At 39.2% G+C, this 27,796-nt stretch overlaps 1 protein-coding gene across 1 annotated transcript; it reads right to left on the bottom strand.

Moving 5' to 3' along the window:
• Positions 1-38: 38 nt before the first annotated feature.
• On the bottom strand, positions 39-27,770 carry si:dkey-199f5.8 (beta-1,4-galactosyltransferase 3). The gene is made up of 7 exons (XM_061820248.1): positions 27,552-27,770; positions 16,338-17,390; positions 8,710-8,945; positions 7,091-7,278; positions 3,507-3,629; positions 3,287-3,391; positions 39-2,159 (listed from the first exon to the last, which is right to left on the bottom strand). The coding sequence occupies exons 2-7, from the start codon at positions 16,606-16,608 to the stop codon at positions 1,961-1,963; spliced, it is 1,122 nt and encodes a 373-aa protein (XP_061676232.1). The 5' UTR covers positions 16,609-17,390; positions 27,552-27,770; the 3' UTR covers positions 39-1,960.
• Positions 27,771-27,796: the final 26 nt, after the last annotated feature.

Genomic DNA, 27,796 nt, shown 5'->3' with positions numbered 1-27,796 from the left:
TAAAAAAAAAAAAAAAAACACGACCAAGCAAATGTAACTCATTTGTATAATCCATTTATTATTGAATTTAAGGCCACTCGCTTGCGCTGAATGCCGACACGCGCGCGCACATACACGCACGGGCTAACAGTGGCCCAGTCAAGTACTGACTTACAATGATAGCCACAAAAAGCAACAAAACTGTTACACGACAGAAAAGTCAGATTTCCTGATACCTTTAGGACACTTTGTACAGCGCACTGACCTGCAAACATGCTGCCAAGCGTCAGGAATCACGTGAGAAAGTCACAGTAACTTAAGGAAAGCAAGTTGAGCGTTTATTCCATAGCCTGGGCATCACAATGTCCACGTACTAGTACCGTCTGTACATCAAGGATTCACAGACTGCTCTAGTTTGTAGTACAAATACCACAACAGATAAGTCAACTACAAGACAGTTTTGCCTCATGTTTGTGATTTACTAGTACGCATACCCAACTATTTCATGTAAAGAAATGTCATGCTGTAGTGGAAGAAAGGAGTGTTATACATATATTTAAAAAAAAAAAAAAAAAAAGATCTCAAGAGTATGGAATAAATGCTCAGAGCTTTGCGTACGATAGCAGGTGCACACGCTCTCTTTCTGACAAGTTCTCTTTGGATGGCGGCTTCCTGAGATGCTAATTACAAGATTGTGGATTAGGATTAAATTGATCTTGTATAAGCACAACGGTGTAGCTTTGATTGGATGTGTGATTACTTGGCGGGGAGAAAGCCGAAGAGCACGTGGTGAACATTTACTGCATGAATGGAAGGAGATAGAAAGGATGTTGCTGTATGCACAACAAAAAGCCTTTTTAACTTAAAAAAAAAAAAAAAAAAAAAAAAGTTTTTTCAGAATTTTTTTTTTATGGCATATGATTTACTTTCTACAAGTTTCAGGAACCCCCCCCCAAAAAAAACCTTACAAAATACAATTAAATGATTTAAACCAAGCCCTAATATTGATTAAAACTGCAGTTTTTGTGTTTGACAAGAGAATTTGCTAATATATTTCATTAACCCTTAGATAAGTTTAAAAAAAATTGTACATGTATAAAAAAGAAAATTATTAATACACTTAAATTTAAGGATACCAATTGTTTTCCTCAGGATTCATAATTGGTACAATTAAAAAAAAAATTAATTGGATATATTGATAGAATTTGAGAGCTTTACACTGAATGTAATTTAGTATTTTCAATCTTAAAAAATTTAGTTTTAAGTTTTTTTAATTCTATTTTAATTTACTTTTATCATTTAAAACAAATTTAATAAGACCAATTGAACTTTGCTAGACAGATTATTGTTGAAATATTCTTTTAAAGAAAATCATGACCATAATTGATATATCTAATTTTGGATACATTTTAAATAATTACAATGCCTGAATGCATGAATCAAATGCAATTCAGATATTTTTTTTTTGCACCGTCTGACCACTATTTTGTGTCATACCCAATCAATACAAAGCAAAAAAAAAAAAAAAAAAAAAAAAAAAAAAAAAAAAAGACTGGTGGGGCTTCACTTCTAATGTCACCGTTGAAATGGGCAAACTTTTGCAACAGTGTGGTTCCAATATGCTCACCAAATATAATTATCTTGAACGCCAGAACAAATCTTTTGACTGCAGCAGGAGCATCATCATCACACCAACCCCAGGAAAAAAAAAAATACAAAATACAAAATTCTGAAGGAGCATAAATAGTGGTTGAAAGGAGTGGGCGAATATCTTAAGGCATCAGCAGGTTTGAGCACAAAGCACGGAGTGGCGCTGTCGATAAACTCATAGAGTCCAATACGACACAGGAAGCTGATATAAGTTGAAGGAAAAAATATATATCTATGTATGAATGATGATCTAGATATATGCACCAAGACCTGCTCGCAACAATGCTAACCGATGGAAAAATAAACATCTCGCAAATAACGAGATGACGGGCTATTGGTCAGTTTTGATGGGGTCAGCCTTGGCAGTGATCGGGACCGTGGGGGGCGGCGGGTGCAGTCCGGCCTCGGTGCCGATGTAGACGGTGATGTTGGTGTACAGCGGGAGGTACTCCCGCGAGACAACCTCGTATTCGGCCGTGTTCATGCCGTCCAGTTTCCACGTCTGACGTGTTTTGGCCAGCATGTTGAACCTGGAAACATGCAAAAATCAACACGAATTTAAGTGTAGATAGATTAGCTAGATATTTAAAAAAAAAAAAAAAAAAAAAAAAAAAAAAAAAAACAAACATGGAAGGCCTTAGAATGGTCGTATCAATTAAGGTTCCTTAAACCAATCAAGGCTGACTTGATGCACTTAAAAGAGGAAATCCAGTGCTTTGCATGAACAATGTATCCAATAGGTCACGTAATATGTACTCTATTTTGACAATGTGATGTTAAATCCTTTCCCATTTAATAGTGTTTTGAGAAGAGTTATCTACAATTAGGAATTTTTGGGGCCGCTGCCATTTTCCCGAGTCACATGACTTACATGCGCAGATTTTACGTGTAAGGTGCTGCATCAAAGGCTTGGTTACATTATGCCCAGCGCTGATTTCTCGGATTTATCCTCATCTGATGATGCAATAGCAGTATTGGTTGATCGGGGAGACGGAGGAATACTTCCATACAGATTTGAACCTGTGGCTGGAAATGTTGAATATTCGGATGGTTCTTCGGGCAGAATGATGCCGGAGTCTGACTACTCAGAGTCCTACGCGTGGGACATAAGTGCATAAACAAAGGCCCCCGGAGCTCCACGCCGGACGCCGAACCTCAGCTCGCTCCACGTCATTCCCGTCCAAAGAACCATCCGCGGCTGCCGGCCCATACTGCTATTTATTCAGCAGATGAGGATAAATCAGAGAAATCAGCGCTGGGCACAATGTAATCGAGCCTTTGGTGCGTGCGGCACATCTGCGGAGATAAGTCATGTGACTCGCGAAAATGGCAGGACCCCTGAAAATTCGGAATTGTCGATAAAAATCTCCTCAAAACACTATTAGATGAGAGAGGATTTAACATCACATTGTCAAAATAGGGTACACATTACATGACCTATTGGATACACTGTTCATGCAAAGCACTGGATTTCTCCTTTAAAGGAAGTAAGGGTTATGCCACAAAATATGTAATGTTATTTACTTTCAGTTGATTTAATCACGTCTGTTGAAACGAAAGCTGGAATTCTTGACTTGAAAAATAGTACCTTGTATCAAACAAGGGATTGAACTAAAGCCGTTGATAATTGCCAACAATTTCTTGCGACTCTGCGTACCTCTTTGGGTTGACGTCGTTGCCCTTGTCCAGCTTGTGTTTGATCATCTTGTAGCGGCCCACCTTCAGGGAGGGACGTGTGATGGACATTCCCGCAAGAGACACTCTGGGAAGATGACAGCATGTGTCACTGCATGGAATTTGATCTCTGAAGGGACGCTGTTTGTCATGGTCATGTTCTGGAAAGATCCAGCGTTCGTCACATCACTGAGAGGCCTCACCTGACACCGATGTCGTCGTCCTCGCCACCCCAGCCCCAGTAATTGTTGGGAAAGCCGTTCATTTTGAGGTAGTGGAGAGGCGTGAGAGCCGACACTCCACCGAAGTACATCTGATACGGAAGCCTGGAATTAACCATATCGATCCCAAGATTAGTGAAAAATGACGCTGCTGCCAGGACAAAGTGAGTCGGCCAGAGGAACTGTCAAATATGCCCGAGTTGTCATTAATATTTTCTTGTGTCCAGCCTCTGAATTTGTTCTAAAAGGAATCACATTTTTCTTTTCAGAAGAAAACATTTATACCCGGTCCTGAATAAAGCAGAATAAAAAGGAAGCTGGGACATTTATATGTTTTTCACATTTTGGACCTAAAAGTGATCTTTGGTTTCATTCTTGAATACAGTAGTGTACTTTTTTTTTTTTTTTTTTTTAATCTAAAAATTATGACAGAAATGTAAGAAAATGTTAAAGCCTGTCGGAAAAAAGGTTTATTAAGTGTGTGGTTAGGGGATTTGCAGTCTTAAAATGAAAAAAAAAAAACCTGTTTAAAAAAAAAAAAAATCTACTGCAAAAAGTGCTATAAAAAAACAACTAAATTTTAGCAGATTTCACTTAATGCAAATATTTTTTGGCATGCAACCAATGCGTTAAATGAGGGAGCACTGTACTACCAGTTATTGTTAAATATTTTATAGAGATGAAATTGGACTTACGTGAAAATTCCTGAAAATACAAACGCAAGCTCTAAGGGGATCCGGGAGCATGCCCCCTTGTGAAATTTTTGAAAAAAATGGATGGCTGTAGTGCATTCTGGCTATATCTGTTAACAAAATTCAGATAAAAATTGAAAGTAAAATTTCTAAGTCCTGACCAAAAAAAAATTGGGCAAAAGTTCCCCAAGGGTCAAGCCCAGATTTTTTTGCTCCCCATTCCCCTATCGCTGGATGGCACAAAATCATATTTGTCATTAAAATATGCCATCTTATCTCAAGACAAATGAATTAAGTGAACTATTCAGTAAAAAGAGATCTAAAATTGTCCTTTTCCCCACATTATACATATTGGATATACAAAAAAATATATCCTAGAATTTCTACACCGTATAGCAAAACATGTTAAAGAAGTTGATCTGTAGTAATTACTATTAACGTTTAAGGCTCAAACTTGTTACGTCATGTTGTACTGATACACTCGACCACATTGGTCACTATCTTAGATATAGATCTAGTAATACTAATAGTATATTCAGTTGCCTTTAATATAATAAATAAATATACACACAGATTTGAAAAATGTACGGGTGTGGTCAGTCATGCTCGCAGATAAAGTTGCGGGTGTGATTAGGGATGGCCTTAAAATAACTGTAAATTAAAAAGAAAATACATAAATAGAAAACTAAAACTTCAAATGCAGAAATGATCATTTCCAATTTCAACTGATATTAGTAGAACCAGATATAAAACGGTATTTAAAATTTTTCATCAATAAAAATTCTTTATCTCATAAAAAGTTAAATGCACTGGCCTGTCAAGGAATAAAGACGAACAGTCTATACTCGCAATGTTTTGAAGATGGTGAAAGTTTACTTCAACATAATCGGTGTTAGTGGCAACAAGCTAGCGATACATTGGAACAAACATTCCTGTCGGCAATCGTGACGTATTGTTGTGGAGGGTGGGTGGAGGGGGTCACGCACCACGGGACTGCCGTAAATAGGAGGCCGGCTTGCTAGAACGCGCCTTCATGTACATGCGCTCGATGTATTGGCCACACCTCAATCAAGCGACGAGGTTTTTTTTTTTGTTTTTGTTTTTTTCCCACGCCGTCACATTGCCTCGCGATCGACGCAATGAGCACCCCTGGTGTAACTGAATTTCCTTTGAGATGCCTCATGTTGTTGATGACTTTTGACGTAAATGCACTCGCATTACGTGAAGCAGTTCTGAAAATGTGCTTTTGTACCTAGTACAGTTAACTTGGATTTCCTGTTTTCGGGTGAATATTGGTTGTTTTGGAACAGGCTCGTTTCGTTAACGTTTATGGAATAAACACGTAAATTAATGTCAAGACCACACAAAATAAGCGACGTCTTGAGAGAATGTGAGGGGAGGGGCGTTACTGTTACTAGTGTTAGTGCCTCAACATGGCTACGCTCGTGAAAGCAAAACAACAAACTCAAATGCATGTTTGTTCAATGTTGTCAAGTAATATCCGGATTAATTTAAGGCAATTTTTACCCAATTTTCCGGAGCAATTTTCATGAAAATGTAAAAATCTGGAATTCTGGGAAAATCTGGAGTACTTTCATCACCGATTATATCTAGCCTTTACATCAATCTGATGGGTATCTGTTGATAGTGTCACAATTTGCCCAGACGATCAATGAAATTATTGATCCACCGGATACACTTGTTACCATGGCGGTGAAAACAATAATGGATCGTGGCGTATGTTGAGAACAATGAGGGGGAAAACATGTTCCTCGTCTCCGGGGCTCGGGAGTGGTCTTGCTTGGATGTACGAATGCATAATTTTTTAGACAATACAGCTGCCAAGCAGGCCAGAAAATGTTGTGTACCCTAGCAAGCTAGTGAGAGTACTCACGGTTGTAAGTGAATATGGAGGTGTTCCATCCAATCACATTTTCCAACTCATTTTTTTAAATTTTGTAAAATTAATTATATCTGTCATTGGGGGCCCCATAGCTCAGTGGTTAGAACATTGGTTTGGTAAACCAGGACTCGCGAGAGAGGGGTTGCGTCAGGAAGGGCATCCGGCGTAAAAACTGTGCCAAACAAATATGAGCGTTCATCTGAGATGACACGCTGTGGCAACCCCTAACGGGACAAGCTGAAAGAAAGTTAATTATATCTGCAATTGCTTCAAACATTCCTTGAGCAATTTTTTGGTTTGTTTTTAAATCACCCGAGTGTCTATCATCGCACTTTGTACTATCATGAGTTGCAAATGTGTTGATCAAGGTACTTGCGCACCTCCTGACTAAAGTTATGCGCTCGAGATAACAGATGGAAATTTCCCACACTGCGTGGGGTGTGTGAGATTGATAACGAGGGACAGATTTCAGAAAAAGCCCTGTCATTCCAGTCCAGTGCTTTTAAATCTCTTGTGTACGACTACTTTTTGCTGAACACAAAATTTTATTTATTACTTGGTCTGATCACTGATTAACAAGATAACTGGGAAAAAAACTACAATCTAATTGACTCATTGGATTAAAATAGATTATGAATTATAAGACAATGCACATGTGCTGTGCAGGTATTTTTGAACACTTCGGGTTTCAACCCACACGTTCCACTGTAGTAGCCGTGACTTGATGCTGATAAGAAAAAGATTAGGCACAATGGTTGTGACATCTATGTTTTGAATTTCCATTTCTGATTGTCAAACTATTTTCACCCAACCATGCACACCTGAAACCATTTGTCCAATTTACCAGTATCACCATACAATACTAACATACGCATAAGCTTAATATAAACGTTTTAGGAATATTTAAGTAAGGCCACTATATGTACCGCAATAAGTAGCAATTGACACTGGTGAGAATGGAGGATACACACTTGTAGCCAAACTTGTCCATGGCGATGGCGGCGTGCTTGGGGTTGGCGTCGCAGGTGTACAAATTTCGATCATCCTCGGGGATGAGATCCACGTCATGGAAGAAGAGGCAGTCCCAGTCCTCCTCGCGCATGGCCTCGCGGAAGCCAGCGTTCATCAGCTTGGCCCGGTTGAATGTGTAGTTGCCCGCCTACGTGGGAAACACAAATCAAACTGAAAATATAAATGCCTCCTTTTTTCTTTTGGGATAATCAACGGCAGCGAGCAGAGTTATTGGCATTGAGAAGCCATTGTTCAAACAGGTGGAATGGTGGGCCAACTGTAAAGCGTTGGCCTCACAGTTCTGAGGTTCAGGGTTCAATCCCGGCCCTGCCTGTGTGGAGTTTGCATGTTCTCCCCGTGCCTGCGTGGCTTTTCTCCGGACAGTCCGGTTTGCTCATCCCAAAAAGATGCAACATTAATTGGACACTCTAAATTGCCTCTAGGTGTGATTGCGAGTGTGACTGTTGTCTGTCTCCATGTGCCCACCTACTGTCAAGTGACAGCTGGGATAGGCTGCAATCTCCCCACGACCCTCGTGAGGATAAGCGGCGAAGAAAATGGATTGATGGACATTCAAACAAATCATTTAGGAGTTAACTGGAAAGGACTCGTTTGCGAAATGAAATAGTGACTTTGGCCAGGTTGTCATGGAGACACCAAAAACTGGTGAACTCTTGCATTTCTGCTTCCTCAATCTCAACCTGCCAATTTGTTTTTACATTTCACAAGAAACCTGGTTTATATCAACTGATGCCATTAAAATGGTTGCAATTCTTATGACAAGCGCAACATGGGTGGTGCGTGGGTGATTGAGGAGTATTGAAAAATGGAACAGGATCACGCCCAGTGGTGGTTAGAGACACCGCCAGCAGACGCGGAAACCCCACGTTGGAAACAAACAAACCTAGAGAAATTTCCCATGACCCTAGTGAGGATAAGCAGGAAGGAAAATGAATTAATGAGCATTTAACAGTAGTGCCAGTTTGCCATAGCTTAGCGGCCTTCTGTTAATTACTACTAGTCCCCCTTTTGTGATAATAATTGCTCAGAACTTTATCGTATTCACCACCGTGGAGGGAATGATAAGAGACTTCTAGAGGAGGGGGAGTTTGGAAATTTGATCTAATACCCTAACTCCACTCTGAGAAAGCATGTTTTCAGCATACTCCAACAGCCACCAGCTTCTGAATGGTTCAGAGTGATTCACTGCACGCTGGGAGCATATTTCCAAATGTGCCCATAGTCAGATGGGCTTCAAGGTATCTATTTTACAGGGAGGAAAATTTGACTTCAACCAACGTTATTGCAATTCGTAAGTCCAACTCTTGTGCCAGCCACTCACTTGGTGTGGTTCTTAGATGTCAAGCATGTGAAAGCTACTCGTGCGTTAGATCACTGGCGCACTTCAAATGAAATTAGTGTGCATGTAGTTTCTTCCTCTCTGGAAAATTAGTTTTCTTTCTTCCTCGTAATAGTGGAAAACATTCCATCACCCGCAAACCAATTTTGACCAAACCGCCAAATCACCTGCAATCGAAATGAGGACAAAGACATGTAAAATCAATAGATAACAACAGACCTGGTGGATGACATAGATGGCGTAGTTCAGCTGCTGTCGCTGCAGGAATGGATGCAGGTAGTAGAGCAGGAACTTGAGGTGGTGCTCACGGTGGCGGTGTGGGATGACCACGGCTGTACGGTGGCGAGCCACACAATCAGGTGGCCGGTAGCGTCCACCGCGCTCCACCAGCGGGTTTTTACGCTGCACCTGGGCCAGCGTGAGGCCCGACTGGAAGATTACGTGGATCGGCCCACCTGAGATGACAAAAGCTATCTGGATCAAAGCTCAACATAGGTACTGTATAAAGACTCAGAAATATAGATACTGTTACAGTGTGTATACAGATCAAACTACTATAAATATAACAATAATGGTTAAAGATAGACATAGCTGTAGTAGGTATAAGTGGGTAAATTTAAACGAACACATTGCAATTCTTTCCCCCGCAAATTTTGATTAAAAAAAATCCTTTAAAATCAATTCAGCCACTTGCCAGCAGGGGGCACTTTGCACGTGATTCGCACCACACTCAATTGACCCCTCCGTAGAAATTGCGTCATCCGCGTCGCTGACCAATCAGAGGCTAGAGATCTGCATAAACCACGCCCCCTGTTGGCTTCCGCTATTACCTCAGACAACGTTGCATGGTCCAGTATAGCTTTTGTTAGCGTTTTATTGCGTATTTGGGTTCTTTAACAATAGATATGGTTAAGAGGTGTAGTCATGGACTTTGTAATAGTGACGACAGGTATCCTGATAGGCTAGTTGGTGGAGTTCAATTCGTACCCTTTCCAAAACCAAAGACCCAGTACGAAAAATGTCTTTGATGGATCAAACTTTGTGGAAGACTCCATGATCAAATGAATCCATTTAAAATCAACCGGAACAGAAGACAGTACGAAAAATGTCTTCGATGGATCAAACTTTGTGGAAGATCGTATGATCAACTGAATCCATCTAAAATCTACTGGAACAGATATGTTTGCACAAAGGTAAACCCTATATTTGATTTTCAATACATGTCTCATATAAATGAATTAGCAGTTCTTTGCTTGCATAACATAGCTACGTGTGAATGATTGACACACTTGATCTGCGTTGAGCGATATTTTGCGATGATCTGAATGCACAAACGTGTCTCTGTTGGGGGCTACCGAGCTAAGCTAAACCGGACTAGCGAGTCCTAAAAGCCTTCGACGTGCACCGAGACACCAAGACTGAAGGAAGGATGTTTGAGGACACTATAAAGTAGTGATTGTCATACTCGGTCGGGACTTACGTAGGTTCAGCACTAATTCAAGAATAATTATTGAGGGGAGCGCGTGACGTTACACAAAGAAAACAAGAGAAACAACTCTTAAACCTCGCCTTCTTTTCCTTCATGTGGCGGTTCACAAACGGCTATACAGATACACACAAGTGTGATATGTAACATGAAAATAGGAAACTGTCAATGACGAATTCGTCTTTGGGTTATAATATATTATATTATGTGGCTTCTCGGTCTTCCTTTGACTCCGGAAAGATCTCGCGCTAATATCAATGGTTTCTCCGTCGATATGCATGTAAATACCATTGCAATACCGCTCGCTGAAATACTTGAAGCCCTGCCATCTGCTTTTCAACGATATTTCACTATTCGCTAAGAATGCGAGTGAGAAATCAGCTGGTAAATTGGACAATTTCGCTCTAGTCTTTTCTTCTTGCGCCGCCATTTTTACTAATTGTTTGTCTGAGATTAGCACACGTGGGGTAACGTAACTTCAGGAGGCGTGGTTAAGTGCCCTGTACGGAGGGGTCAATTGAGCAAAAGCGTGAAGTTAAATCTGATGTTTGAGGTCACTTCGGGTGCCCCTATAAATATGGAACATGGGGAATGGGGGGAAAAAAAAAAAAAAAAAAAGACACTCCTACCATGATACGCAATATTAATATGAAAAAACACAAGAAGTCACCATCCCAAAGCTGCTCACAGAGTTAAGACTGTTAAGCCTCCGAAGCTGAGTTTCAGATTTGTTTAGGTCGGGAGAAGGAATGAATGCCTCTTACATATGAGGGTTGAACTTAGCGAGACAATGACCATTACGTAAGCAATTATCAAATTTTTTTTTTCATTTCCAATGAGAGGAATTCAAATGTTCTGGAGATGAGAACCCTTCACTGAAGTCGTACATGGAGCAGCATAAATGAATAGAGTTTGACAAATAAAGTACCAACAATTTTCACACCACAAATTAAGTTAGTATTACTTGAAAACCAAGCAAGTAATAACCCTAAGAAGCTGTCATCTTTTATCAAATGATATGATTTATTTAATTTATCTGTGAAAATTTATTTTCATTACAATTTCGAAGAAAAACTACCCAAAGTTTACATGGGATAAACCATTTCAGTGTTAATTTAATAACACAACCATCAGCAGTGTAAGTGAGCACAATTAAAACTCTTTAAACCCAAATTCAATGAAAAAGCCACAGTGCCACAGTTGCAGCAGGGTTGGGCTTTATTGGTTGTACAACACAGCACATCGTAGCGATTAGTCTATTTGCTCGCTCTTCCCAAATCGGTGTGACCACACCTGCGCCACAAACACACGTCATGCAAGATCTCTTCCTGAGCATACATAGTTGCACACATGTATACAGACGTGTCACACACAGATACGCACGCAAACACTGAGCTCCTTGTCAGACCATATGTAACTGATGGATAATATGGGTGGGAAATTGTCTGCAGAGAAACTTGTGCTATATTTTGTTAATGATTACTACAATACAATGAAAAAAGGTGTGTGTGTGTGGGGGGGGGTAACCATCGACAATATGTGTTTAGCAACGTGGTGAGTGGACACCATCTTGATGAAATTTTCTAAAGGTTATAGACTGAGCATTTTAATGCACTTAAAATACTCCAAAACAAACCTTGACTGCTTAAGTACACGACCAACTGGTCTTCTCGCCAATGTTTCACTTGTGCTATAAAAGTGGAAATTTTACGGCAAGTGACGCCATTTCATACGACATGGTCATTCTGACACAATGACCTCTTCGAATTGCAGCCCGTACAAGCCTTTGATGACATTTTCAAGTGAAACTTGTCAGCTTATCCCAGAAGGAGTTCTCTGTGTAGCAGACAAATTGAACCAGTGAGGAATTGTGTTTAACTGTTTTACTCAATATCAAAGGTGTTTTCTTAACAGACGTTGCCGAAAAGCATTGCCATTCACAAAAAGGCAACAAAAAATAAAATCCAATACAAAAACGCTTAATTTTGTCAGAACTCATCATCCAAATTTCAAAATTTCTGTTTTCTGTTCAAACCTGACATTTTTGTCAGCTCCTGCTTGCTCACTAATCCATTGCTTTGACAAAATTGTGATCGTATGATGTTTCTTGCAAATTATATACATCAATAAATGAAGTCCAATAAAAAGTACTTGCCAATTCAGTTACTAGATTTTCCATCACAAATGTACATTTTCAACTTCTGCAAGTACTGTAGTTCTTGAAACGTCAATGCCAGCACCCCACCCAACTCGCTAACCCGGCCAGCCAGGCCACACATACATAAATACAAATTTACATTGCGACGCACTCCTACCACCACAAACCGATCAAACCACATTCCATCGTACTTAAATGACAGTTTCTGTAAAGTTTCCTCTGGGTAGGAAAAAATTCCAGATAGAAAATTACATTTTGTGTGACATCACCAACACGATCAAATATTTTTCAAAGAGCAAACAAACTAGGATCAGGATGTCCCAGGTTGTGTGTGATAAGCGTGTGGAAAGGAATTATTAATGCAGCCTTATCACGTTTCTGCTGGAAAAAACCTGAAAAATGGAGAACTAAAAATTGTTGTTTCTAAAACCTTTAATTTTTCCTCTTTTTCCACAAGTGTCAACCTGTCTGTCATTTCACCGCACTATGTCAGAGTCTTGAGGGTCAAAGGTAAAATATAGGAAAATAACCTGCCAGTTCTTGAATAAACTCTCTATTGTCAAACATTTGAAGATTAAAGTAGGAGTTTCATTTCTAAAAAGGTACCAAATTTGGTCATGCGTTGTTTTCTTTGTTAGTCTAGGGAACTTTCACTCTATTACCTTGTGACATTCTGTATTATTTAAACGGAAGAAAAACCTGGTCTCAAGACATTTAATCTGCTGGGGTACCGTTTCTAATACCTGTCCCAACCTTACTAGACTGGAGAAGCTTGGGCAAGCAGTTAACGACTTTGCAATGTACCAATTTTGGTAGTGTGGCTATATTGCACTGTGGTTAGTTAACTGAAGACAGTCTAGATCAGCAGTCGGCAACCCGCGGCTCCGGAGCCTCATGCGGCTCTTTCATCCTTATAATGCGGCTCTGATTGGCTTGGGAAAATAAATTACTAAAAAATTTTTTTTGTATTTAATTGAAGTGCGTTTTATTTGTGTTAGTTTTTATATTATTTTAGTTCTAAATTTGAAGATTGTGATCTTGAAATATTAATTAAATTATTTGATATTTTTTCGTCGCTCAAAATAGACGTCACACTGCGGAAGCGGGTATACCCGCTGAAACGCCGTCTATTTTGAGCGACTTTCAAGCCCGGCAAAGCCAATGGAGAAACATGCTGCGGTAAAGTAGTAGAAGTTTTTTTTTTTCTTCATTTTAGATGTGCGGCTCCCAGTGTTTTTTCCGTGGAAACCAGGTTCAAATGGCTCTTTCGGTGTCAAAGGTTGCCGACCGCTGGTCTAGATTATCTTTAAAGGGAATGGAAGGACCACAAAACAAAACAAAAATCCTTTTGCTAATATTATACAGTTTTTATGCTGAATATCAATCTTAAATCCGAAGCATTTTTATTTTTCGATTATCTGCAACAAACGATCGCACATCACTGTATCCGCCAGAAAAGGACAGAAATGTTGCGGGAAAAGCCGATCAGGGGCGTGACGTAGGATGTTGTGACAACAACATTGATCCCGAAGGAATACACTAAGAACGCCGATAAATTTTCCAATAATTCGAGCGATGAACATTATTCTGCAGGGTCCCACAAAGAGGGTGAAGAATAAGGCATCAAAGGTTATCAGTTTGAACCAGTTAGACAGCACACACGTTCAAATTCAGACAAAGTAGCTGGCGATGAAGAAGCCGACACAGAGGTCAGACCCATCGTGGAGGATATGCCTCGTGTTGGAAACAAAGACTGGTAAGCATTTGTGAAGTTCTTCTTTGGTTTAGTTAGTCATAAACTGATAAATAGTAAAGGCTTTGATATCCTGAATTTATATACGAAGTTTTCAGTTTTGATTTGAAATTATGTAAATGTGTTTTAGTACGCGACAACTACTTTGCGTGTAAAATGCTCATTATTGCACCAAAACACACAAGCTGATAACGTAAGTTGGTATATTTTCAAAAATAAGTCATAATATCTAATAAGTCTTGAAATGAATGGCTTTCTCCTATCTTATCGTCATTTCAAAACAGCCCATCCCAGAATTTGTGACGCCAGAAGTCTGCCCACGAAATGAATTGTTTTGCAGGTAAGAGAAACTAGGTTATAGTTCGCTGACTTTCATTCATAAACATATTTTTGGGTAAAAATATCAAACAGGATATGCACTATGGAACGCTTGAACATATATTTTCATCTTGATAAGATAATTTGCGTTAGAAATTAGACATTCCATGCACTTTAAGGGTATCTGCATTTTTACATGATTAGCATAAAAAAACTGTTAACAGGTATTAAATTTAGCAACATTTCTATCCCCTTTTATGACATTTTTACTGTCATTGTGGAGTTTTTAAGCTGCCGTGGTAGTTTCTTAGTATCAAGATAGGTAATGAGAATTAGTTGATCAGTATAACAAGGTTTCTTGTGGGACAAAAGAGGACAAGATGAGATAAGTAGATTAGTTTATAAAGTACAAGGAAAAATGACGGGTTGTATACGACAGGAGTGGAAGAAAGCAAGATAAGGGTCGTGAACTTTGCTGTACACCTGAAGTGTGGGGAGAGTGGTTACGTAGATTATAAACGTCTAGAGCAGGGCTCAGTACCTTTTTGAGGCTGAGGGCTACTTTGTGAGTACCGTTCGTATGAAGGGCTACGTGACCTGTTTTCGGCAAATTTCAGACTGAGTTCATTCATAAAAAGTTTGTTTTAATTTATTGCAATAAATGACATTACAGGTATTTTAAAATTTTAATTCACGTAAGCAAGTAAGATTCTGAATTTAAAGCACAAATAATAGTAAATTATGGCCCATGGTATTTTTAGAATATACCTCGAAGGCGCCTTATATGGTCCTCGTGTGGTACCATTCGCCCGCGGGCACCACGTTGGTGACCCCTGGTCTAGAGGACCAGTGTTAGTGAGGGGATATCCAATATAGTCACATATTCATAAGTTGTTTGTCGTAATACATGAATGGCCTCAAACCCAGTGAAAGAGTCCAAGGGGTGTGTGCCTGCGGACACATGCAAGTGAAATGACACCGTTGCATGAGTCTTGTAATTGCTGTGCCTGCAGTAAAACTGGAATTGAACGGCGAACTCGGGCCCAGAAGTCCACCCGAGAGCAGCCCGGCAGATGGGACACGTACCACGCTGAAGAACCCAGGGTGGTCCGCTGGCCCCACAAGAACCGGTCACCCGGAGAAAGCCGCAGGGACCCAATGCCACCCCCTACTGCAAGATGCCCCCCAACCCGCAGGGCCCACAATGCAGCCAGTTCCCATCCAGACCGAGGGCGGGACGATGTCCTTTGTGCATTCTTTATTATTCTTGCACTAACTTTTTCAGCCTGAGGAAACTGTCAACTTGTCAGTTTCAGAATTCTTTTAGGCTAGATGACACACTGACATTGAAGAATTAGGTGACAAGATGTTCTTGCAATAACTGTCAGCATAGCGAACCAAATACTGTCAACTTGTGAGAGTTCCAAGTTTTAAGATGAAAACAAAACTTGCAGAGTCTCAAAAACAAGGTAGTGGTAACAAGGTACTCTTAAACTAGCTTTTCTAGCCTGTGGAGTACCAGTCAATAAGTACCTATTAGGATTTATGGATACGGAAAAACAGTCACCCCTGATGTACCAAATCTGGTGACAAAGAGAAACTCAGTCAATACGTTACAGTTAGTATGTCAAGATGAAAACACATTCACTACCAAAGAGACTTACTCACAAGGTACCACATTTAATCTGAATAAGGAATGATTTCACTGAACTTGCCAGCCTGGGAAAGAAGACTTGGTCAACAAGTGAGTCTGCCTTTTCATATGGAAAAAAGACTCAGTTTTCCAAATTTTTTGAAGTATTCTCAAACTAACTTTGCTATGTTGTGAAAAATATGATTCCCTTCCAATGTCCAAATTTAGTAACGGTAACCTCATTCAGTCAACGTTATCAGGATGTAAAGAAGGAAAAACACATCAAAAAGTATTGTTTCGGCAATCAGCTATTTGGCACAAAGGTTTTTAAGACGGAGAAACACTCAAATTTAGAAAGATATTTACACTAACTTTGTCAGACAAGTGAACCCCACTTATCAAGAAACCTAGAAAAATATACATTCAAATAGGTTGAAAAAATTAACATGAAAGGAATTAAGGAAGCTTGTGTTGAATGAGAACACACTAGAGAACCCACCTAAGAGAGGTGACATTTTGGGACAATAGTAAACATCTTCATTGTTCTGCGCCTTGTACGGGTGGGAGAGGTTAGCGTGCACATATCCTACAGGCACGCCAGAGGTCGAGTGGTTCCCAGGCGACTTGGTGGTGGAGTCCGATTTGCGGAAGATCCGTATGAAATAGGTGACCCTTTTCTGATAGCCCTCCCGGGACAGCAGGGCCATGACTACCAGTTGGATGCCCAGGAACATGAACAGATAACGCCATTTGGATTGCAGCGTGATCATGGTGGTAGTATTGACAAGTGGCTATGGACAAAAGTCTGTGTTTGACGTAAAAGTATGTTGGAGAAGGATGCTGAGGATTGCCAACTATTTGTTGGTCATGTCATAAGCGATCCTGATATGGAGTCAAAGAGTAGAAAAATATACACAAAAGTAATGCAATGTAAAGGCACTTTTGGTGGGCTTTCACTTCAATTAAGCACCAAAAAGACATTCCAAAAAAGAAAAATTCCTTCCCTCATTTTTTGTTGCGATTTAAGTATGTTCCAAATATTTCCAAAGTTGACTTTTGGTCCAATCTCTGACTGGCGAGAGGGGGCGATGGCGGTGCCACATGGTGCACTTATCACCCCCTGAGGAATTTCATGTCCTTCGTCAAGTCTGACGGATAAGTTTTTTTTTTTTTTTTTGTCCTTTTGCGAGCTTTATGCTGCCACCTGCACTCCCTTGCGTTGTCCCCTGAGCAACTCGACAGCAACAAAAAAAACAACTGTTGCCATGACAAAAGCGTAAGCGTATGCAGGCGCTACACTTTTGAAAGATCACAAGACTGCGGTCCACTTCACCACTTGACTGGATGTGGGGAGTGGTTGGGTCGAACTGGGGGTATGTTTGTTTGTTACTAAGTGACAGGGGCTTCTGTGATGAGGGTGCAAGACCGGTGGGTGGGTTGGAGGAAGACCGTGGATTCCCTTCGTTATTGCCCCATAGCGACGAACTGCAAGGGGATAACAGCAACCGATCCAACTGGGTGGACAGGAACTGGCTCATTCACTCTGAAGGGACTGTAAAAACGACACACAAAACAACAGAGTCAGTGGGGGAGGGGGTACGGCACAAGTAAACACGCAAGTTGTCAGAATGGTGCCACCACCGCCTCAATTTAAGCCAGGAAAAAAACCATTAACATCTTGAAATTGATCTGATTTCTGAGTCTCAGACAGCCAACTGTTGATTTAAATGGAAACACCATAATTTATCATGTATAAAGCACTTTTTTTCCCCCCAATTGTGTGCATTATACTGTACATAGATGGAGGGGAAAATAACCCATTTTATAAATGTATGCCACCATTTTAAGGTTATGAAATAGCTAAATACTTTCATTCCAATATGGCAGAGCCATCTAGAGGTTATGAAAAAAAGTGTAAAGCTGACTATAAAAAGTATTGTTCATAAGTTTACATACACATGCAGAATTTTTTTAATACAACCACAAAGTAGGTATAGTACTTCAGATTTTTATTATGTGGGTAGAAACACAAATCATGCATTGTAAAACAAACAAACAAAAAACATTTTATATTGTATAAGGGTTTGCCTGAGTTTTAAAGTCAACTCTGGGGGGTGCTTATGATAGGTCTGCAGTACACAGAAGAAATTACAGTAACTGCTGACCTTACCTCCATTCACACTGTGGGCAGATTTAAGTTTATATAAAAATTCAACAAAATAGGTAGGAGTAAACAATAATTATAGAGAAATAAAGTACTGGTGTATCGGAATGAATTACATTGCAGATGTCTTTTTACTTCAGCAGTTCAACAAAGAAAGTAAAACTCACTGCAAATTGTAAAAATACTTTGAAGGCCAATTCTTGCTCATCCAAAATTACAATTAAAATAATTTTGTTTACATAAGATTCATATTTCTTGAAAGGGTGTTTTAGAAGCTTTAAAAAAAAAAACTGGTACCCAAAAACATATTTTGTGTGCAGCGAACCTACATCCAGTGATACATGAGGGTCACATTTGCAATTGAGCATTTGAAGTTTTTCCACCTGATAGGAATATGCTGAGCAGCATCAGGAAACTGGAACACCGCAAGTAGTCCAACTGAGCTCTATTAAAAACTGGTTGATTAATAGTCTGAGCTAAACTGTTGAAGTCATACCTAATTATTTATTTTTTTTTTTAACGGAGCAAAATATCCGCTGCTCACGATACACACAATGAACAATTGTGTGCAGAACCAACAAACAGATTGTGTTTGTTTACACGGGACGCTGAACAGCACAGTCAGACAGGCCTGACTAATCGCACCCAGTGCAGATGCTCACCCCTCAATGGCCCCGCTCAGCAGTTAGTGGATCGGGGCAAACTGGGCTGCCAACAAGTCAATTAGTGGTCATTAAAAGGAGGCAGCCTCACGCAACTAATCCTAATCCTGTTCAATTTTATCAGACGCTGCAGAGGAAGGGTGGAAAAAATAAAGACAGCCTCACACACACAAAACTGCATCATGAGTTATCACGGAAGTTTATTTTATTCTTTTTATCAGAATTCAGACAACAACAGATAGGGCATTGTTGTTCTGATTAAATTTAAATGCTTTTCTTCTGTAAACATAAATGTAACCAAATTGAAGATTGAACTGATCTGGCCTTGACATCATACAAGATAATGGTTTACAGTGAACCCAGTTAAGATGAGGGACAAGTTTCATAAAATCCGCAATCCATCCATTTTCTGAGCCGCTTATCCTCACAAGGGTTATAGGATCGGTGGAGCCTATTCCAGCTAATTTCCAGGACGTGGGGTACACCCTGAACCCGTTGTCATCCAATCGCAGGGCACGCAGAAACTAACAACCAGTCACACCTAAGCAATCACTCATATTTGAAAAATGTACAGGTGTGGTCAGTAATGCCTGCAGATATAAAGTTGCGGGTGTGGTTAGGGATGTAATCGCAAGACAAAGTATTTGTAATGTCTAATTTAAAATGGAAATGATCTTATCTAGATGAAAATATATGTTCACTGTACCATAAAATGCAGAACCTTTGATGTTTTTACACAAAAAATAAGTGTTTATGAATTAAGGTCTGCGAACTTTGACCTAGTTTCCCGTGTCTGAAAAATTACTCATTTCGAGGGCGGAGCCTCGTACGTCTATACAGGTGGACCTCCTATTGTGCGACTTTCAACCCTGCGGCTTATACAGTGATGCGGCTAATTTATCAAATTTATTTTTTCTAACGGCCGCCAGGGGGCGCTCAAGCAGAAAAGGTAAGAGTGAGACAGGTAGAATGTGTGTGTCGAGGAAGACGCAAATTTAAAGTCACTTCGAGCTCTGTGCATGAATAAAATTAGCATAAACAGACCCTCATTATGGAAAATGCAAGAAGAAATGGATATGATGCAGCTTTCAAGTTAAAAGCAATCGAGCTGGCCGGTAAAGAAGGAAACAGAGATGCTGCACGTAAACTTGGCATAAATGAATTGATGGTGAGACACTGGAAGAACTGGAGCAATGTAAAAAGACGAAAAAAGCCTTCAGAGGTAATAAAAGAGGGTGGCCTGAACCGTGTTGCTGCCGCGTCACAGGCACTGTTTGGAAAGAAAAGCTAAAGTTTAAGGTATTAAAACTTTGAAAACTCTCTGTGTACTGTCTTTCTTTGTAAATATCTCATGTTTCAATGTGGGCACATCTGGCTTATAGAAAGGTGCGACTTATGTATGTACAAAATGGTTTTACCTTTAAAAATTTACTAGGTGAGGTTTATAATCTAGAAATTACGGCATTTTAAAACGGATACATACGACAAAAGAAAATGGGGGTTATATGCAACCAAGTTCCACATTAGGTAAACCAGGTCGAACCCCTTCATTCCCATGCAGGTGACTGGAGGAGGCTTATGGCAGGAGACCAGGACAAGCCTAGTTATTGCCGCATATGCAGAAACCCCCCTTACCAGTTTTGAGGGATTGCGCAGGTGAAGTTCAATTTAAAGCGGATTAAAGGTGTAAATGAACATGTTCAATCGATACAATTTCATCCAATGAAAATCCGCTTGCTTAATGCCAACAATGCAAAATCCCACAGACAGGCTGACAGAAATTGAGCAGAGCTATTACGGTCATTATAACCCTTCAAACTGACTTTAGATACATAGAACAATACTGACAGGCAAATATTCTCTCTGCTCTATCGGAACAACGTCTATTCCCGGAGCACAGTTGGGACCATCTCTGCCTCTATTCTTGCCGTTAATCATAGTACACTGCACGTAGTCCAGCAGACCTTAGTACTCCGAAACAGATTGGGGCACAACATTTTACGACACAAGGTAGGCAGTTCTAAAATCAGACATGCCTTTGTACTGGAAAAGCCATTAAAAAAAAAAAAAAAAAAAAAAAAAACACACTAAAAGTGCGATTATAGCAAGGAGACACTGCTATATAACGATGCAATGTTAAAAAGTCCATGTTCTGTTCTCATTGAACTCTGATGATTTTCTTCTCCAAATGTAAATGTGGCCCAATAAAAGAAGTCTTGACCTCATAAAAACACTATAGAAAGGTTGAGCAAGATTTAACCTCGCAAGAAGGGAGAATTCTACACAAGTATTCATCAGGACATGTTTTTAATCAGTGGAAGGCAAAGAGTGTTCTTTTGGCATTATTCATCCCTCCTCCACACATGTCCTTTCTTTCTCGAGAATCATAAAAGCACTGGCAGGAATTCCAATAAATGCTTCCTCCTCCCCTCTTGCGTTTGACTTCCTTGTAGATGACCCGCTATTAAAACTCACGCCACAAGGTGCCTGGCAAACGGTTTCTCTGTGCCCACGGGCTATTAATATTATATGTAGTTAATGCATGCATGCTTACACACATGAATGGATGCGAGAGGGGCATTTGGGTTAAATATAGATCGTCATCTAGGGATAAGAGCTCGGGGGTCAGTGTTGGTATTCACATCTCACAAGGGATGACATAATACAGTACTCAGTCTGGGGGGAAAAGACCATTAAAATATCCCAACAAGTTCCACTTGTTTAGTTTGTGCCACATAAAAGACTACTTCAATTTCATTACACGAGTGTAAGGTCTTAGACCCAACCAATTGTGTATATCTTGGGATGTAATATCATGGGTCCAGTATTTGGAGGGAAAAAAAAGAAAAAAAAAAATCACAAGGATCAAAAGGATTCGGGCTCAGTTATCCCATTTTTTTAAAATTATATCAGATCAATTTGATTTTGTAGCTTTTGTTCTTGTTCTTCAGAGAACTCACATGGGATCAATATTATGCAGAAACTACGAGACAAGGATTTCAGAATCCAGATTTGAAGTATTTGAATAGCCTGACAACCAGGATTCATCCTAGTTGTATAATTTTTTTTTTTGTGATCTTTTGTCCAAATTGCTTTAAGGACAATACTATGTTCTTCGTCACTTCTTTCAGATGCAATGCATTTATGAGTTTGCTGTAAAATCAATTCAATGGAGCTTGGATTAAAGTGTCTGTCAATCCAGGGTTCATTTCTTTGTATTGGCTGCTGCTAAGTATTTTGGGCATTTATCAAAAAGGCCACAGCTAAAACTGGGACAGAGAAGCGGTGGAATCAAGGCATCTTTCCTCTGACTTAAGATAGTAAAATACACAATACAGTGCAAATGCGCCAAATAGTGTCATTTTTGGGTGCTCGTTCATTGGCAAGTTGTGAGTGAATAATTTACTTGCATCTATTGTTGAATAGTTAACAATAGTGTCTTAAAAAAATCCTGCGCCACCAAAAGACAATCAAAATAATAAATAAAAAAAAATACTAAAACTAGGCTTTACAGGATCAGGATGTTTGGGGCTGATCACAGAGTTTATTTAAAAAAAAAAAAAAAAAAAAAAAAAGATAAGCGACCACCGATCCGATCACAAGATGGAGGAACGGGTTTATTTAAATATTTAAAATCACCTGTTCAATTACAGTTTTTACTTGTGGACTTAATTTGTCAAAAAATATATATTTACAATAAATCTTTGTTCATTTGTGACAATGAGACAGTGACAGAACAAATGAATGGTCTTCCATTAGATGGCACTAGGCACATAAACCAATTTCTGTATCTACTTTTTGTGAAATTTTTGTTTGTTGGTGTGCCGTGAGATTTTGTCAACTATAAAGTATGTGCCTTGGCTCCAAAAAGATTAGAATTCAACAGAACGCCAGCATGTTTACAATCACAAGCATTAGCACTAGCTCGCTAAGCTATGTAACATTTTGATGGCTTGCGAACCGCAAGACTATTAAAACTATTTGAACATATATTAACTAAGCCTTCTACAAAGTTCTTTCCTGTCCTGAGCACGGGTGACGATCATGTCCCCCCCCCCCCCCATTTCCTTCTAAAAATACAGCCGCCGCCATCAACTTGTGATGTTATTCACATTAACGAGTTTATCCAGTCACATTTGAAATGACTAGATAAAGTCCAATGATCATTAAAAAAAAAATAAAAAACAGGATACGGTGGTATCGGAACACAAGATTTTATTGCAGTAGTTTGACAGTGCAACCGTAAAAGAGCAAATTTGTCTTGTCTGATATCCGCATTACGTGCCATCTCTGAGCTGACTTTTCTCTTCCATTGTGCATTTTTAAAAACTTTATTGGCCATCATATTTACAGTATTTCACCAGAAGACATGGGAAAAAACTACATAAATACTACTATAAGAAAATAAACTCTCTTTTCGATTCAGAAATACAGAAGACAACAGCGACGCGGAGTAAATGTCTTTCTCGGAGCCTATCAATGACGTCTGAGGTCAGATCAGCGAATTATGACATGAAAAAACGATCAGCCAATCAGCAAAGAATGCCAACTACCGGCCAGGCTGATCAAAATCTGCATAAAACTAAAAGAGGACTGAACAAAATTAAGCATTTTTAATTTAAAAAAAAAAAAAAAAGTAAAAATACCCAACCAACCAACCCCGCTAAGGAATAATTAAAACCACCTGAAAACGAAATAAACAATGAAAAATTCAAATATGATATGACCCTGCATCCATTTTGAATCCTGCCTTCCAGTGGCATAAGAATAATCCTGATCTTCAGCATCAAAACTAAATCGCTACCTTGGAATTTTGAAAAACCAAAGAACAGCATTTCATAAAGATTCTGGGACGGATTGTACTGTATTACCTAATCTATATTCAAATTGCACTAGGCTCCGGATCATGGTCCTAGTTTGTAATGCATAATTTGGAGATTTAATCCTAATCAGACCAATCTGATCCAGGTAAAATGTTTCAAAATACTGGGTATAAGATTGAAAATAGCGAGTGTTGTAGAGGAAATGTCTTCGATGTCTTCTTGGGTGTATATGATGTAAGATCATGGGTGTAAATGTCTCAAAATTTAAGAACATTTGATTGAAAATAAATTACAACTAAAAGAAAATTCTTGAAAACCAATTTTTTTTCCCCAAACAGAATTTTCTCACATTACAAATTGAAACCAGTTATTTTTTTTTTTTTTAAATATACACCGTCATTTTAGTAGGCCATTACAATTTTAATCAAACTATATAACTTTTTACCTCAAAAATAAATAACTCGTTAATCTAAAAAAAAGGTACTCTGTTCTAAATGTAACTTCATTTTTAAAAACATACTATGTCTCAAACACCTATGACTCACAATTCTTTATCCTAAAAAAAAAAAAAGTACAAACAGAATAACTTGAATCTCAAATACACATTTTTGAAAAATGAACTAGATTCTTGACATTCATTTTAAACCTAATGTAAAAAAACTATTTCCTCTGAAATCTCATATCAAAAGATATTGACTACTTAAAAAAATGACTTTTGAAACTCAAATACACAATTACTAAAATCTTTCCTTAAGATACCCCCAAAAAAACTACAACTCCTGCAACATAACTTTATTCAACATATACTCTTTTTTTTTATCATGAAAATATCCCAATTTTAAATCTCGAAAATAGAGCTTTTTAAAAATGTATCTTAACTTTATCCTTACAGTGTAATTCCTTTGTCATTTTTAGTGCCCCTCTTCCATACTTTGAAGCAACAGCTAATGTTTAAGTAGCGTTGTGCAAACAGATTTTACACAAATTATTATTTTTTTCATCAATTACTGGGGTGGCATTTGAAAGAACATTGGACAACTAGGACAACCCTTTTGGGACACAACATAGTGAAACCCGAATTCACATTCAGTGTGCGTGCAAGTGAAATAACATGCAAACAAGAGCTAGGGATGCTGAAAGCGGGAGCGCAGAACAAACACGTGCCATAGTCCCCCACTATGGCAACCCATCCTGAGCCAGGCCCATTCATTATGCGTGCAGCTGGTACACCGCGGTCTCTAGAGAGGTCCCATCCGCCGGGACGAACAAGAACTGCAGCGGCTTTCACACTTAACATAATAACCAAGGACAGGACAAATGACTCATGGAGAACGACAACAACACAATGCAGAAATAGGAATTATATACCAAATCTGTATTGTAGCTAAGTTTAAAAAAAAAAAAAACAAAAAAAAAAAAACACCATAGCAGGAACTGATACTACCGGGACCATTAGACATGGCCTCGGTCATGCTGGATGACGACAGTCCAGCGAAAATAAAAACTATCCCTCTGTCCAATGACAGTCGCCAGACGAATCAATGCCATCGCTAACGACCTTAAAGAACAGCTGGTACACAAACTGAAAGATAAACATTTTTGCCTTCCAATGCAAGGAGGCAACTGACACCAACAAAAATGTATTTTTATTACCGATTTGCGTTTTGAATGCCACTCCCAGTGTGAGGATCTACTTTTTTGTAAATATGCCAGAGACAGAGTCACTGTTGATGAGCTATTCTTGACACAAAGGTCTGAAGTGGGAGAACTGCATTGACGTTTGCAGTAATGGTTCAAGTACCATAGCAGGAGTGAGAAAAGTATTTTGGGCATTTATCAAAAAGGCCACAGCTAAAAGTGGGACAGAGAAGCGGTGGCATCAAGGTATCTTTCCTCTGACTTAAGTGATGTTATGTCTAACATAGGTGTAGTCAATTTCATAGGGACCAGATTACGAAAAACAAGAGTTTTCCCTATTATTTGTGAAGAGATAGGAGCTGAACATCAAGCTTTGGTGTTTCACAGTGAAGCAAGGTGGGAGTCACGAGGACAAGTCTTGCCCATGGTGTTGGAGCTCAGAGAGCAGATAAGAATGTTTTGGGGGCAGGAATAAAAAGTATGAAGTTGCAGAAAAGGGTGCTTAATGAGAACTTCCTGGTGAAACTGGCCTCCCTGAGTGACATATTTAGCAAGTTAAATGAACTAAATCTACAGCTTCAAGGGAAAGACAAAGGTCACAGACAAGATCAGCTCTTTTACCCAAAAGCTTCCATTGTGGGGTCGGCGACTTGATGAAGGAAATACTGATTCATTTGAGAACCTACATGAATTCATTGACATTGCTGAATAAGATGCCACTTCAGTCATTCCACTTATTAAGCAACATATTTCATCACTGATGGGATTCTTTAAAAAGCACTTCCCTGTCAACAGCTCCCAGTATGACTGGGTAAGAGATCCTTTCAATGCACGAGCTGGTTACAGTTCCGCAGAGAAGGACCAGTTCATCTACATGACTTCTGACTCTACATTGAGATTGAGGTTCACATCACAGACACTGAGGGAATTCTGTCTGAGCGTGGAGAAACAGGATCCACTTTTAGGGCAGAACACTTTGCGCATTCGTCTTCCCTTTACAACATCTTATCTTTGTGAGACTGGCTTTTCTGCTGTTGCTTCACTGAAGAACAAGTACATATCCCGGTTAAACATTGAAGGGGAGCTAAGAGTTGCAGCATCATGTTTTAAACCCCACTTCAAAAAGCTGTGCACATTAAAATGTGCCTATTGTAGCCATTAATTTTGACTTAATCATTAATCCCCAAAAATCCAATTGTTTTAGTTATTTTTGTTTTGTGGGTTAAAGAGTTTTATATTTTGTGCAAATTGCTGATCAATTCAAATTGATTATTATTTAATGATTTTATTTTTCAGTATCAAATGGTTCAAAAGGCTGGTCAAAAAATGCTTACATCTTAAATAAGGATACTTTTTTAAAAAAAAATTAGGCAAATTTAACCCTCTAACCCTAATCTCAAATATATGCACAAATACAAAACTTTAAACTAAAAATGGACCCCTTTTTTCTTAGAAATGCACTACTTTTTCATTTACCACCAAATCTTTTCTAAACAATTTATTACAAAAATACATTCTTCTTTAAATCTTGAAAATCAAGACTTGTTAATCAGAACCTCTAACTTTGTCCCCTTGAAAATGTATTAATTTATTCTTACAATATTCAAATCTTTTGAAAACACTCTTCTTTATCTGAAAACGTACATCTGTTTTCATGACAATTTTATGATTAACCATGAAATATATTTTAATTGTTTATTTTAACAGTCTTATGACTTAAATTCTTTAGCACTGTTGAGCTAGTCTCAACTTAATTGGAACAATATGACACGGGCTACGATGGTCTGGCTTGGTGGAGGCTTTCTTGCCATGTTTTTTTTCCTTTAAAAAAAAAAAAAGCATATTCATAGTTCCTGTTGTGTGGTCGTCCTTCGTGAGCTTTGGAACTTCTGTTGCGTTACAGAATCCATAAAATAAATGTAAATCGGCACTTAAAAGAAGCCACTTATAAACCGCAAGTGTTGGCCAACTCTTTCTGAAAAACACTTTGACGCCAACTAAACCATCGGCCCGACTTTTATTTGGCAGGCCATCTAAAACGAAACAACAACAAAAAAACATATTTGACAAACAAAGTTAGGCTAGTCCACTAGCTCCGAAACTAAAAGTAAATACAAATGCACGTGCCACTTTTTGATTTAGTTATACACAATTTATGTTTTTAAAAAGCATTTGTTGCCAAGCTGAACGCTCCTAGGTAACCCATTAGCGGTAGTTATTAAAGTATTTGTTTAATATTCGGAATAAAAGTGAATTACGTGAACTAAAATCTCGCTGAAAAAGAGCAAAAAGACGACCGCCCCTCTGGGATCCAACTGCGGGGAGCCAAGCCGCGACGAGCCGCCCCTCACTGTAGTTAGCATGCAGCTAAGCTAATTTACATTAATAGCAGTTTCCTCGCGTCAATTCACTCTTCAAACGCTTACCTCGGAGGTCGACCGGCTCCGCATACGAGTCCATGGACGAAGGATGGCAATACTCCCCGCTCAAATGTGTCTGCTCCGTGCGTTGAAGCGGACCGAGCGAGCGTAGTACGCGGAGCCGCCGACAACGCACACTGACTGGGCTAAATAATGCTGACAAGGAAGAGCGGCGCCTGGAGGGTCTCCTCCCTGGCTTCTCCTCCCCTATTTAATCACATATCCTCCGACGTGGGATTCTTATCCCTACT

This window comes from Syngnathoides biaculeatus, chromosome 5 (assembly GCF_019802595.1).
Source record: "Syngnathoides biaculeatus isolate LvHL_M chromosome 5, ASM1980259v1, whole genome shotgun sequence".
Classification (NCBI taxonomy): Eukaryota; Metazoa; Chordata; class Actinopteri; order Syngnathiformes; family Syngnathidae; genus Syngnathoides; species Syngnathoides biaculeatus.
Note: the sequence above shows the minus strand (reverse complement) of the source record. Positions and strands in the feature narration are given on the sequence as shown.